Here is a 15,666-nt window from a genome sequence, read left to right on the forward strand (position 1 = left end):
TCGTATGCCCATTCTTTCCAAATCAAGACGAGCTTTGATCGTGTCCTTCGTCTTCCCCTCGATATCTAGAATCGTGCCCACCAATGTGTCGAATACATTTTTCTCAACATGCATCACATCTAGATTGTGCCTCAATTTCAGTTTCGACCAATATGGGAGCTCAAAAAACATAGGCTTATGCGTCCAGTTCAAATGTGTAGAAGGTCTGGTCCGACTAACTGTTTTCCCGAACGGAGCAAAATCCAAACGGTTCAGCTGTTCCAAGATCTCATCACCGGACCATTCTCTAGGTCTGAGGCGACGCTCTGTGTTCCCGTCGAACTCTTTATCTTTTTCTCGCCACTCGTGGTCCCATGGCAACCATCTCCGATGACCAAGGTAACAAACTTTTCCCGCGTGCCAACCAGAAGTTACATCTTCCTTGCATACAGGACATGCCATATAACCCTTTGTGCTCCACCCAGAAACCATTGCATATGCTGGAAAATCATTCACAGTCCACATAACTGCTGCTCGCAAAGTGAACATCCTCCCAGTTGATTTATCGTACGTGCGAACACCGTTTGTCCATAAATCCTTCAGCTCATCAACCAGAGGCCTTAAGTACACATCAATTGACCTGCCAGGATCCTCAGTTATCAAAACAGTCATCATCATGTATTCTTTTTTCATGCATTTCCAAGGCGGCAAATTATATGGGAATGCGAAAATCGGCCAAGTGCTGTGGTGTTGGTTTAGAACCCCATACGGATTGAATCCGTCAGTGGCAAGTCCCAATCTTACATTTCGGGGATCAGCAGCAAACTCGGGGAACGTTCGATCGAACTCTTTCCATGCCTCCCCATCTGCAGGATGCCGCATCACATCATCGTCTACCCGTTTTTCCTTATGCCATCTCATGTCTGTAGCAGTATGCGTCGACATATACAATCGCTGCAACCTAGGTTTAAGGGGCAGATAACGCATGACTTTTTGTGGTATCTTAGTCGTTCTATTCTGGGATGTCATTTTGAACCTCGACTCATTGCATATAGGGCATGTATCCAACGTTTCATGCTCTTTGTAGAATAACATGCAATTGTTTTTGCAAGCGTGGATTTTTTCATAACCCAATCCAAGACCGTGCAACACCTTCTGTGCATGTTTATGGTCTTTCGGCAAACAATTGTCCGTCGGAAGCATTCTCTTGAAAACCCCCAAAAAGTAATCGAAACACAAGTTCGACATACGATACTTTATTTTTCCGTGCATTAGCTCCACAATGGCAGTGAGAACGGAAAAGCTCTCGCACCCCGGGTATAACTCTTGGTTGGCATTTTTTAACAGTTTTTCATACTGTTCAAACTCCGCACTGTCTATTGGTGTAGGCACGTCATCTTCCCCTTCCTGATTGATGTTGGTCGATGCGAATGGAAAAGCATCCTGTATAATACCCATGACTTGATCATTAGGATCCACATTAGGTTCAACATTGTCCCCTCTTGGGGCATTTGAAGACGAAGCATGCTCTACTTGTTCGCCGTGAAGGTTCCAAATGCAATATGTTTCAATCATTCCATTCCTTACTAAATGAAATCCAACATTTTCAATTGTCTCCCACAACGTGTTGTTACACCTCCTACAAGGACAACGGATTCTAGTTGCACCCGGGTTGTGTCTACGTGCAAACTCAATAAAATCCTCGATTCCATCCAAGTATTCGTCTGCGCATCTATTCGGGTTCTGTATCCACCTTCTGTCCATAATTCCTGAAACCACAATCACGACACAACAATCACAACAATCACAACAACTTCATACGAAGTTATAATGTCACCTTATGCCTCCGGTAAGGGCCCTATCCCATTCGGGAATGCATAGTCCTGTCACGTAACCTACGGCTACATGAGATTAGATTTCGACGTGGATTAATTTTGGCAGCATCTCGACACAGTTCTTGAAGTGGGCATAGGTATAAATACCTACGTACCACCCGAAGAACGTACCGAGATGACACCGAAATCTCCACAATCGAAACCTAATCCTGTAGCCGAAGATTATGTGACAACACTATGCATTACCAAACTGTCCAAATAATGGGACAATTCAAGAATTAATTGGACCGCAGTCATGCATTACGCATCCATGCACGAAATCCAACTAATCTCGAACGGGAAACTACGTGTTACTAAACATAAAAATAAAAGTACGAAGTTAATTTCAATTAACTTCGTACATCACAACACATTGTGCTATGTCACGCACAATTTCACAACATTATACACATATGACTTCACAAAAAAATTACAAACATAACAAACAAACTTTTACAATAACATACCTTCTCAATCGTTCTCCACCAATCACCAATCACAAATATCCCTAACGATAACAAAATTAATAGCGTTACTACGAATTTACATCAATACATTTAAACTAACGACAAAAAATACATACCCAATGAACGTACTGAATTCACAGCAGAGCAACGGCAGAGAGAATGAGAGAGAGGCAAAATGCAGTGGGAGAGTGAGAGAGAGGCAGAATGCAGAAACTGCATTCTGCCTCTGCAATGGCAGATATTAAAATGAAGAAGAAGGACTTTGCGCGACGAACAATCCAATTCGTCGCGCAAAATGCCGTCGCAAAAAATCACTTTTCCGTCGCACAAAACAACATTTCCGTCGCGCAATTACCTGCCGACATCTGGTTTTTTGCGCGACGAACTAAATTATCCGTCGCACAAACATTCGTCGCGCAAATAAGATTATTCGTCGCGCAAATTATTCATTTCGTCGCGCAAGAAAGCACCGGCATCACACTTTACGCGACGAAGGTGGTTCCGTCGCGCAAAAAAGTTTTATCCACCCTGCATTTTGCCGCCAAAAATAAGTAAACCCTCGTTTTTTTTACGCGACGCTACATATTTCCGTCGCGCTAAGTTGTCTTTTGCGACGGAAACGTTCGTCGCGCAAAGTTTTTTACAGCAAAAAAAATTAGCCAATTTTCTGTCCATCTTTACGCGACGAAATATATGTATTGTCGCGCAATATTGTCATGCGCGACGTTTGTCGTCGTCGCGCAAGATTCTGGCGCCAAAAAAAAAAACCGGGGTTTTTTCCCAGACCTTTGCTCGACGAAACTAGTTTTGGTCGCGCATAGATTGTTTGCGCGACGAAGAGTTTTCGTCGCGCTAGTGTTCTGCTGTTTGCGCTACTGTATTTTTTTTTCGTCGCAATAGTGATTTTTGCGCGACGAAAATATGTTCGTCGCGCAAATGTCCGTCGCGCAAACAGTAAATCGTAGTAGTGATAATTAGATCGTAATACGTTTTAAAAAATAATAAGTATCAAAAAAATATTTTTTTTAAAAGGATAGTATGAATAAATATGCAAATATTTGGTGATGTGTTCAAGAAAAGCATGATTATATTTGGTAGTACAATTATGTTTCGTGATATGATTATATTTGGTGATGTGATATGTTGTTCATCTTTTATATATATATATATATATATAATTGTTGAATTAATAATTGACACAAATTAATATGCTAATCATCCAATTATAAACTAGGAATGAGTAAAGAAAAGTAAATGAAATGAAACAAATTATATATGTAATTTAAGTGATATAATCCTAAACCTAAACTCTTATTTATACATAATTATATATGTATGCGGGCTTAAGAGGCCGGGCTTTTGTGGGCGGACCGGGCCAAGCTTTCTTGGGCTTAATCGGGCCTGGCTGTACTTCAGACACTCAAGCCCAAGCCTAGCCCAGCCCAAGACAGGCCGGACCATCTCAAAGCCTATAACGGGCAGGGTCGGACTTTTTTCGATGGGCCGGGCGGGCCCCCATTAGCCCATGAGCTCGCGGGCCAAATGATGAGGCCTAGAATGGGTCGAATAGGTCAAATTGTGCAAACCAAATAAGTAAAATCAAGGAATGAGTGATTTCGACGTGAATTGAATCTAAACTCGATCTTGCCCACTCATAAAATCTAGGCATATTTATGTATATACCCTATGTGCTCTCAAACTTGTCTCAGATTGCCACATGTGTTTGCAAACATCTCAAAATACCCCCCAACCTTTTAAAAACAGTCTCACGTTACCCGTTTTGTCAGTTTTATAAACATTCCGTTACGTGCGTTGGGCCCCACTTCATTTTAATCTTTAACCTCTTCGAATATGGGTTTTTCAGTTCCAAGAAAGGGGGAAATTGGAGAAGAGGGCTTAGGATTTGTGAAAATTTGAGGTTGGCTTCGATTTTGGGAGAATCTGGAGAAGAAATCTTGGCATTCTTGGCATTCTATTCTAATTGAGAGAAAGTAAGAGGGTTAAATGAGGTTAGAACGGAGATGAAGGAGGAGCTGGGATAAGCATAGAAGGTCTGAGTCAAAAAGGAGATTATAGAATTTTGAGATAGAGTTGAGTGCCTTGAAAATATCTTCTTCTTTTTTTTTTCTTTTTTTTAGGTGGCCTTTGGTTTTTCTCTATGATTGAGAGAAAGTAAGGGGGTTAAATGGGGTTAGAACGGAGATGAAGGAGGAGCTGGGATAAGCACAGAAGGTCTAAGTCAAAAAGGAGATTATAGAATTTTGAGATAGAGTTGAGTGCCTTGAAAATATCTCCTTTTTTTTTCTTTTTTCTTTTTTCTTTTTAGGTTTGGTGTGAAAAATGAATAGGCAACAATACCAATTGTTACTTATTTTAATTAGATTCCTTGGTTTTATTAAAACACAAGGAAACCAATTCCTTGCCTTATATATGTGACACGTTGTTGCGCTTTCTCTCTAAGTCCTCTCCTTATAATTTAAACAACGAAAAACAATTGTTGCCCATAGCTATATGCAAGCACACATGTAGTCGTTGCCTATTACATTTTCATTCTGGCGGTAAATTTTCCCCTCCATGAAATTGGCAACAAAATGAAATTAATAAGCGAGGATCTAGGTTTCCCTCTTTCACAAATGTCAGACTGCGCAAGGACTTTCAAAAGTTGTTGCCTATTGTTGTTATAGGAAGGAGATTTTAGTCGTTGCCTAATGTTTCGTTGCCGAATCCATGTTTTCTTGTAGTATTTTTTGTTGTTTTGCCAGAGTTGGAAAGGGGGAGGGGAGAACTTACACACACGGGTACCACGGGAGTTTGAACTCAGGACCACTTGGGAAGACACAGAAGGTCTGGGCCAGTCCAACTAACATCCCATTAGTTGATGTTGGGTTGGTTTAGTGTCAATGAATCTTGTCATGAGAAGAAGTCACTTAATTATAGATTGCCTCTCACAAAACCACAAAAACTCCAAAAATTTATTTCAATCAAGCTATCAAAATATAAACTGCAAAATTCATCATTATTTACCTCAATTTGTCTTTGCCTAAAATGAGAATGAATGGTCTAGGGATTTTCTTCACGAGCCGCCATTGGCTCTTAGTCATATTGAATGGTTTAGAGTGTTACCTTGGCCATACCTTAATTCTAGTAATGAATTTATTCTTATGTGAATTTAATTTAGCATTGGGATTTTATTTAATTTACCAATTTATAGCAGCATTGTTTGCAATGTGCTCAACCTTTCCTTGATGGGTGAAGGCTTTTTTCTCCCTTACCTAGGAAACTTGCTTTTGCGTGTTCAAATTTCAAAAATTTATCGGGTGCAACCAACCCATGCATCTTGTAAACTTTATGTTCAATTTTAGGAAACTTCCTTGATGGCTCACAGAGATCTTTTTGTTTTGTTTTGAAAATGGCAGTGATAGATAAAGAAGATGATATCATTGGCTAGGCATCTGAAAGTGAAAGATAAACCGTGTGGGCCATCTGGGAAGAGCTTTTCCACCACACTGCATTTTCCAAGAAGCTCTTCTTTTCTCTTTATTCCATTATTGCCTTTACTAAAACCTCTTCTCCACTAATAACACTATAGCATCTTCTTCTCATTATTTTCAGTTTGGGCGGGATGGAAATCAGATAATTAAAGAAAGAAAGCAAAGGATCCGTCTTGGAAAGTTCCTTTCTTTTTCTATGTAAACTCCTTTGTTTTCTCAATAACCAAACATAGGTATTTATGTCTCAAAGAAAAGCACTTGTTTATTAGCTCTGAAAATTGAGAGAGCAACAACTGGTTTATTGGTTTGCAAATACTCATGGAGATCAATCTTCTTCTTAGTCATGGAGATCAATCTTCTTCTTAGCCATCTTTAACACCTTAGTGACGGATCGAGGAATCTTACCTTATATAGTGTAAAAGGTAGTGAATGTGGCGACAGGATTTTGGCGATGACCGAGAGATGGGGGTTAAGGGTTTTGGGGGGAGATTGAGGGGTTTAAGGTTGAGGAGAAATAGAAATGGGGTTTGGAGTAGATGGATTTCGTGATTTTATCTGATAATCCAATTATGTTCCGAATTTGTTAGTGGAACAAATCTGAATGTGGCTACATCCGATCTGATAATAATCCGATCTGTTTTGATATAATATAGTATTTATTTAATTTTTGTAATCAAATATATTGATAGATTAATTTGCTTACTTTTTTATATTTTAAATCCAATGTTTTAATAGCCCAATTGATATTCAAATCCCTAAACCCAACTTTACCCCTAAGTCTAAAGCCCAACTTCGCAGCCCGAATAAAAACCCTACCTCTCTTCCCCTAAATCCTATCATTCTCCTCTCACTTCGGCCGCCTCCATCTAAACTTCTCTCTCTCTCAACGTTCCTCTTCTTCATGGCTAGCTCTTTCTTCTCTGTCTATCTTTTTCTTGACAGAGTTTGAAATGAAAAGTAAGAGTGAAGGAACACAAGAAGCGTGCTCTTCTTCTTCTTCTTCCTCAGGTGCGCAGCGCTTCTTGAGTTTCAGGGATGAGGTCGTACAACTATAATGTCTATGACGAGCCCATAAAGGTAGTGGTCACTCAAAACTTGATCATAACCATATCCATAGCTAGCCAGCCAAGCTAGCCTATCAGTTTTTTTTTTTTTTTGGGTTGCATATATTTCTTGATTGGTATCTTTAATTTTTAATTGAATTTTTAATTAGCTAGTCTCTTTTCTTAGGCTACTTCAGAATCAGCAGAGTGGATATTTTTAGCCACTAATCTTGGCCTAGAGATGTTGTCAGCTGCTTGTGATCAGGTTCCTCCCCAAGAAAACCCCATTATGCACTATCTGGTATGCTGTTGGCTATTGCAGCTGTGCTCATTTCCATCTGGGAGCTTACAGCATACCAAATAGTGCATAGTGGGGTTTTTTTTGGAACTCTTCCTGACATTTATGGACTAGTTGCTGGCATCTCACATTGCATTTGCTGTATAGTTCAGTATGTTTACTGCCTTCGGCATGGTAATAATCCTTTCAAAGCATCCCTTTTGCCTGCCATATTTCTTCTCTGTTTAGGTGGTTCAAAACTAAGTAATAACCGAAGGAACGCCAATACCACTGATAACATCTTGAGAAAGCCTTTGGATGGTAATTCCTCTACCTCTATCTCTACAATTACTAGCACTTCACGTTCAAGCCCGCTATTTCAGGCTCAACGGGGTCTTCTTCGATCCAGGTGGAAAGCCCCTCGGATGCGCTGGACTACCACTCTACACACTCGCTTTGTTCATGCTGTTAACCTTTTGGGTGGCCATGAAAGTGAGAACTAGTCCTTGCTTTCTTCTTTAATTATCCTTTGTTTATACGTTGTCTTCAACAACTTACAGGTAAAAACAAAAAGAAAATGGAAAAGAAGAGGACTTGTTATGATTTTTTCTCCTGTTAAATCCTTTTCTTTTTCTGTTAAATTAATAATGTTGTGGGTTTATACATTAGGGGCTACACCAGAGTCAGTTCTTGAGCTTATGGATGTCAAAATCTCACCTTGGCCATGTCAGATCTCATTTACAGGTGAGCTAATCATTTAACACTAGCTAGTTTTCTTAACCATCATCATTTCTTTAATTAAATGTGTGTTCTTCTTGTACCTTTGACTATATGCATTATAGCTAGCACGCATGTTTGGCTTTTCTTCTGGCTCCCATCTTTCCTTTTCATCTTAATGTGGCTGTTGAAGTTGAGACACTAATATTACGTACCAAAGAAGCTTAAGTAAAGATGCAGTGTACGAAATTTGCAATTTCAGGGGTCTTAGTGAAATTCTCCCTAGAATATTGCACATCATTCATATAAAATGTTTGAGCTATTTAGTTATATGCCAATTCTTAGCACGAGTGATATAGATAAATCCTATATCATTTAATTTTTATTAACAAACCCAAAAAAACCCATAAAATGGCAAATGGCCCTATTGAAGTGGTTTGTGAATGAGGCTTTCCTCCTTTGAAGGTCAAGGTTTGAGTCTCTTCATGCACACTGAATTTCGTAACTTTTTTACTGAATTTCGTAACTTTTTTAGGTTGAGGGCAACATGGTTACCGGTGAGGGGGTGGTGGTGGGAGGCTGGGAGGTGCTGGCTGACGATGGGCACGTCGGTGGTGGCTGGGATGAGGTGATGGCTGAGCAGCAGCAGCTGAGTGTAGCAACTGCTGATGCATTGGGCAGTGGCGGCTGGCTTGAAGGCGGATTGACGGAGGTGGACATGTGGCTTGACTTCGAAGTAGTGGCATTGTGTGTAATTTTGATATTTTTTAATTACATTATTGTAAAATTAAGTACCACTTTTTGGTTATTGGCTTTATGCTAATTAGGTAAAATTGAAGAAATCAGAAGAAAAACAAGATTCGGAGCTTTGATTTTCTCTGTTAGGATTTGCTTGACTTTCACTTCCCACACACCACGTCATTTAAATTTCAATCCAAAAGATTTAAAGTTGATGCATCAAATAAATAAAATAGATTTCCTAATTAAAACATCAAATTTGTGTAAATATTGTCAGAGATTAGAACTACATTTGTCACAGTGGCATATAACAAATAAATTGACATGGAACGTAACGAATTTAATATTTTCGAAGGAGTTCAAAATAGAAACATTTAAAAGATTGAGACTAAGCTAAAATAGGATTCATAGTAACTCCGTTAGGAGTAAGAACACTTAGAAAGGAATGAAACCTAACAGCACAGAAACAAAGCACATAATTTACCTACCCCAAGATGTGAAACTTCTAAATATGCCCATCATGAAAATTCTAAAATTAAAAGGAAAAAAAAAGTGAACGAAGTATATACCCAATAGTTGAAGGTGAATGACTGTTTCTTTAATATGCTGAGAGACTGAACGTATACAATAAGTTTTTTGAGGTCGGTTCTTTTAATAGCGGCCTTGGAAATTTGACAATCCGAAAACCAGTTTCTCACTCTCAAATGGAAGACAAACATAGGTTAGAGATTTACATAACCGCACAACCAACAAATTGCAAAATTTGATCCTCTCCATGACTTCTCTTCTATTAATTTAGCAAACATTTTCGAGTACAAGCTTTTCAATGGAGTATTTTATGAGAGCTATGTCTCCAAACATACACTTACAAGATGCAATGCGAATTGAAGATTGAAAAAAACTGAAAATTCCATATCAAAGCAGCCAACCAGCCAAGTTCTAAAAACCACTTATTGAAAACATTACAAAGTTCAAAAATAGGAAGAAGGGCTACATCTATTGGCAGATAACCTTTAGCCGACTACCACCTCTACTACCTCCTGATTAGCTGCGTTGACAACAGCCTCAGTCTGCTCAACTGGCACCATTTACTTTGCAGCCCCAACTGCCTGCTCCTCCGCATCTGCCTTGACCTCATTAGCTGCGCCATCCTTGGCATCATCTTCCTCTACTGCAACTTCATCAACCATATGCTCCTCAACTACTTCTACATCTACAACATTGATCTGCTCACTTTGAGCAAATGGCAAGTCAAGATAGAGCTGCTCAGCATCTTTATCTTCGATGGGGCGACAAGGAGAAGCACCATTCCTGCAGTCTAAGTATCCCAGCTTGTACGCGTTAGCAGTAATCTCATACTTGGACGCTTTCGTGGCTTCATCATGGGTGTCAAACTTAACAAGTAGCTTTTCCCGATTTTGGGCCAAGGCATTTTCTTGCTTATCTAAGGAAAGGCTCGACAACGTGCCAAGGTTGCCAACGTGAAATACGTGGTCAACTAGCTTGACAGAAAGTTCGTTGCGAGCAACTGAAAGACTCTTTGCTCGAGCAGATGACTCTTTAGCTCTCTTGGCCATAACTTGCAACATTAAGTCAGCTTCGCACTTGACTGTTCGTGGCTTCACAGACGAGTTGTGATTGATGGACAAAGGTACAGTCCTCTCAGTTTGATCCTTGGATTGGCGCAGACGCCCCAAACCCTATTTCTTAGCAGCCTCCTTATAGGCAGATGAAGAAGGAGCAACTCCCATAGGGCAAAGACTTGAGCAGAATATCCCAGACCTCCTGTATGCCATTGACCTTCTTGCTGTTCTCACTGATGAGGTGCTTGATCCCAGCAGATGAAGAAGGAGCAACTCCTACAGGGACCTTCTCAGCAAACAAGACCCCCTTTGAGGAAGACTTGCTCGTGATAGAAGGAGGTCTTCGCTTCTTTTGCCATAGAGGCGCATCCCTTAGCAAGAAGTTCATGAACCTGTCGCTTCAACTCTACATGCTTTGTGGGATTCATTCAATAGTGAGGTAAATTGGGCATTGTTGACCTAGGAAAAAGATCAATAGCATGTTGGATGTCTTAGAGAGGAGGAAGTTCATTTGGGAAATCATCAGGGAATACGTCTTGATACTTTTCTAAGATTGGTCTCACCGCGGAAAGCACTTCCATATTAGCGAAACACCCTGATTCCCTTACGGCTAGAACATATATGGGGCATCTTCTACTTCTTTCATAAATTATTTTACAGTTATGATGTGCAAAGCTTTCGATTTGCTTGCTTGGCCCTTCTCCTTCTTATTTGGTGTAGATTTATTCACAAGCTTGGGTTGAAGTGGCTTCAATGTGACTTTCTTTCCTTTATGGATGAATGAACATATGTTTTCTTGACCTAAGATGGTCATGTTCTGATCGTATATCCATGGCCTTTCCAAGAGAATGTGACCCACGTCCATAGCCACCACATCACATCAAATATGATCCTTGTAAGATGAAAATTGAGTAGGAACTTGACACTATTGGGTAACATGGATGAAAGAAGTATTGTTGATCCATGCTACTCTGTATGGTTCAGGATGTTTTTCGGTCAATAAGCCAAGTTGTTAAATAGTTAGCATTGATACAACATTGATACAACTACCATTATCTATGATCACAGGACTTGATGTAAGTGTGGAAAATGGAAGTTTTATGCCAATCCTCAGTTTCCTTCCTAGGTTGAGCCAAAATACACCTTGCTACTACTAATGTTGGATTGACGGACTTCAAGGTCGTTTCCACTATCTTTATCAGGTTACTAGGGCTCATAAACATCTTCCTCAAAATTGCCTTGATCGTCAGTTTGTTCGTCAATGATTAGACTTCTTGTTATTTCCGTCATTAGGCATTGGGCAACAAAGTGTCCAAAACCTTGCATTTATAACATCTTTGTGTTCCACCACTACGTGTATCCACTAGTGCTCTTTTTCCTTTGTCAACTTTAACTAAATTTGTTGTTGTAAAACCCTTAGAAGTTGTATTAGGCTTTGTCCCATATGTACCAGCACGAAAATTAGATTTATAAGGATAAATTCACTTGACTACGTTGGAGGACTTTAAATACTTTTCTAATTCTTGTACCATCTGAAAAACCCGCTCTAAAGTATTCACAGTATGAGGAATTAATTCCTTTTGAAGCTCTGGACGAAGTCCTGATCTTAACCAAGAAAGACTCATCCTTCGATCTTCCCTTATGTCACATCGGAACATTAATTCCTCAAATTTTGCAATATATTCAACAACTGGCACGTTGTCTTGACAAAGAGTTTGCCATTCATCCAACAAACTTTGTTGATAGGATAATGGTAGATATTCAACCTTTCTTTCATCTCACCCAATGGATAATTGGTTTTTCACTAGCTCTCTCTAGCTATTCTTAAACATTGGTCCAAAACAATCCAGCTTGACCACCAATTTTATCTTAGCAAATCTCACCTTTCAAGCTTCAGACATGTCATGCCACTCAAAATAGCAATCCATGGAAGCTAACCAGTCGATGAGTTCTTTAGGATTTAGCTCACCATCAAAATAAGGAGCATCAACTTTCACTAATTTCATCACCCTTTCATCAGGGTCTTGCTCATCGCCACGATGAAAATTGTGTCTTTCCGCGTCTCGATCATTCCTGCTATCATGATGTCTCTCACCGTCTCGATCATTCCTTCTATCACGATGTTGTCAATCATGATTCCTCTCTTCTCTATTCACACTTGCTTTGTCATGTTGATTAGCTGCTTCTAAGTCTGCAAGGCGATGTTCCATGAGTCTGAGTCTGACAAGACTCGCCCCGAATTCCTCAGAGTTCGTGACGAACCCTGTGACTTTTCCGACATCAAACCGATGCTGGGCCTACTTACTAACAACATCCTCTTTTTCGAAAACAATGGAAAAGAGGGTCGAGACTTTGTACTGAAATTTCGGCAAAGTCTTCCATGAAAAACGAACTTTTTCCAAAATTTCAACCTGTCAAAACACAGTAATAATTAAATTCTCAACCAGCAGCACGCACAATACAAAGGCACACAATTTACAGAATAGGCCTTTGGCCTTACATCCAACCCTACGTGTGGATAACAGAGCAATTTTAAGGAATTGCAATTTACAACAGAAAACAAACGTTAAACTGAAATAAAAACAATTAGAAATTGCCTTACAAAAGTTTAGGGCGTGAAAATACGAATCTTGGCTCGGTTGCTCGGCTCAAATCAAAGCTACTACCTGGGAGGCGCAAAATAGAAAATTGTGAGTGGCCAAAAACAAAGTTTTATCATAATTGAAAACAACATACTAACCTTACCTTTTGAAAAACGATGCTAAAAACATGCAATTGAAACCATTCATATGTAATCAATTGAAAACTGAGGTACTCCCAAAATCCCTATATAGTATAATACTACCCAAGTTCAATTCTTTTGACTCTAACCAAACCCCTTCCCTAGATATAGGCTTACAAGACGTAATATGTATGGAAAGCTTTTAAAATAATTAAGCGTATACATATATATAAATATATACAAAATACCGTAAAAACTCTCATGAATGTATAGGTATGCACCGCAAAGTTCATAAGTACAAATATAATATCTATATATGACAACCTCACACCATCACAAGTACCGAGGAAAAACAATCCAACACGGGGATCGTTTGACTAGCCGAAGGGGTTTCAACTTTCTACCCCGCGTCTAAGGATGAGCTATCCAACCGGGGGACTACTACTCTACAGCACACATGTAGGAAAATCCAACGCCACGTATAGCCAAGCCAAACCATGTCCTACGCGTGCAGGCTGCTTGTCAAGGCTTACAGCACACCATACCAAAGGTGTTCGGATCTTTACTACATGCCAGAAAATTCAACGCCACATGTGATAAAGTACTGACAACAAAATGAGCCCACATGCTGGAAAATCCAATGCCCTGTGTGGGTAAAGTAACTAGGGGATGGTACATATCATGGTGGGAATACGAAACTCACATAACAAACAACAAGGTACTGAACTCTCATAAACCACTTCTCAAAAGCATATAAACCATACTCAAAATAATCTTAAACTTCAAATATAAAAAATAACCGCTAATTCCATAATTAAAACAATATATAAACTCCATAGTCAAAATAATCCAATTTATATGCATGGTAATCTAATCTTTGAAAATAATGCCCATTCAAAACAAAGTCCACTCACAGATACTCCCAAGCTGCTCTACCCTAAGAGGGTCCTGCCTATTAAGCTCATGGGGCTTGAGTACCTATTTTGAAGAACACGAGGACCAAGTTAATAAAACACCTCAAACGAGAACTTTAAAACAAACTTCTAACTTTCCCAGGACTCAAAGTATGTGTACGATAGACGGGGAGTTTCTAAGGTCCAACTACATTTTCGAAAGGTGGAATAGGCTCGGAAGACTCCAGGTCAACCGAGTGATCAAACTTCCCAAATTTGGTCAGCCTAGCCCTCGGGGCCCAACACCTTCGATTTCCAATCCGAAAGTTCTTACGAGTTCAACAAAGTCTGCTAAACACATTCTGCAAGTTTGGTCTCGATCAAGCTGTCGAATCGCTCTAAATCACATGATCGGACAGTCACCGGTTGACCTAACCTCAAAATCATTGATTTTGAGTATTTGGGACTCTGATTCTCGATCCGTGAGTTCCTACACGATTCTAGAGCTATAGTGAACAACATGCTTGGAATTGAAACCGATCCAACGGTCCGAACATATCGAACCAGGATAACACCTAATAGGCGTAAATCCGTTCGACTGTTATACGGTAACCAAATTCAAATCCCAGCATACCGTCACGCTCAGGAGGACATGGGGATCAAAACAGAACACAATGGGCTGCCACCCCATGGCCTACGCGCAACCACAAGCTCCGGCAGCGCATGGGTGGCTTGAGAAATTTTCAACGAAAATTTCTCAAATCACCCAACAGTACCTACACCAACACATTCAGACTAACAGGGGGAGCATCCACGAGCGAAAAGTGGTCAGAGCTAGCCAGAACGAAGCCAAAACCATACGAGTTTGACCGGAACTTCCCGGCCTCGAAACGGCAGTGGCAGCCATCAACGGTGTCGCGCAAGCTAGAGGAAAACATGAGGGAGGAGAGAGCTATCAGATCCAAGCATTGGCATGACCTGAGGTGGCCGAAAAATTCACCGGTGTCGACAACAGTTTTTGCCGTTTCTTCCAGTCAACACCGTTGCCAAATGCAAGGTTTTTTTTGGAGAAAAGGGTGGGCTGGGTAGAAGAGAGAGAGGAAGATTTTGGAAGTTGTTTCGTTGGAAACATTGGCCGGTCGGGGGAGGAGAGAGAAGGGAGAGAGTGAAATGCGTGGGGTAGAGAAAACAGATCAAGTTTTTAAAAATCCAACTTTAAAAAAATTACGATTATGCCACTGTGCTTCTGTTGACTACAACTTCTTGATTTAAACTCTGATTTGGGCCCACTACTTGTCTACGAACTTGTACCGATGAGCTCTTCACAACAATGCCACTCAGATCCCAAAAATCATACGGATCGAAAAGTGACTAACGTGACCCTACCCCAAGGGCAAAATTGTAATTTCAGAATTAAATAAATTGAATGAACAATTAATTTGGGTCGGGGGCATTAGGGAATTAGTTTTCGGATCTAGTATTCGAATCTACCACTTGCTTTGATAGGTTTTCAATCATTTGAACAAGACGTTCAAAGTCCGTCTTTGGCTCGTTTGTCTTTCCAGGTTTAGTCGGAGCCATCACTTGACACACAGCGTGAAGAACAACTCAAAAATTTGAACCCAAGGAAAACAAAAACTAGGTTTTGATGCCAAATTTGATGGAGGATATGGGTGAATTGAGTATTTGGGTAATTTTGTGAAAGTGAAAACAATGAAAAAACAGAAAATAGATGGTAAAAGACGCCTTGGCTTCACACCAAGGAACCAATCTAAATAAACTAGGAAACTTAAATCAAATTCTGCTAAAATTTGAAAACTAAAAAACTTAGTGAAATCTGGTAAATCTAGAAATCCTAATGAAATATGAAATCTAGAAAAAC

At 39.9% G+C, this 15,666-nt stretch overlaps 1 protein-coding gene across 3 annotated transcripts; it reads left to right on the forward strand.

The window, feature by feature from the left end:
- Nucleotides 5,912-8,732, forward strand: LOC18780826. Of its 3 annotated transcripts, XM_020562958.1 has the most exons (5): nucleotides 5,924-6,888; nucleotides 7,042-7,452; nucleotides 7,541-7,623; nucleotides 7,801-7,875; nucleotides 8,384-8,732. In XM_020562958.1, exons 2-5 carry the CDS (start codon nucleotides 7,158-7,160, stop codon nucleotides 8,669-8,671), a joined length of 741 nt encoding a protein of 246 aa, XP_020418547.1. In that variant the 5' UTR covers nucleotides 5,924-6,888; nucleotides 7,042-7,157; the 3' UTR covers nucleotides 8,672-8,732. The 3 variants fall into 3 exon arrangements, 2 of the variants coding, with proteins under 2 accessions (XP_020418547.1, XP_020418546.1); XM_020562957.1 differs by having other exon boundaries at nucleotides 5,924-7,452; XR_002271431.1 differs by having other exon boundaries at nucleotides 5,912-7,691.

Source organism: Prunus persica, chromosome G4 (genome assembly GCF_000346465.2).
Source record: "Prunus persica cultivar Lovell chromosome G4, Prunus_persica_NCBIv2, whole genome shotgun sequence".
Taxonomy (NCBI): domain Eukaryota; kingdom Viridiplantae; phylum Streptophyta; class Magnoliopsida; order Rosales; family Rosaceae; genus Prunus; species Prunus persica.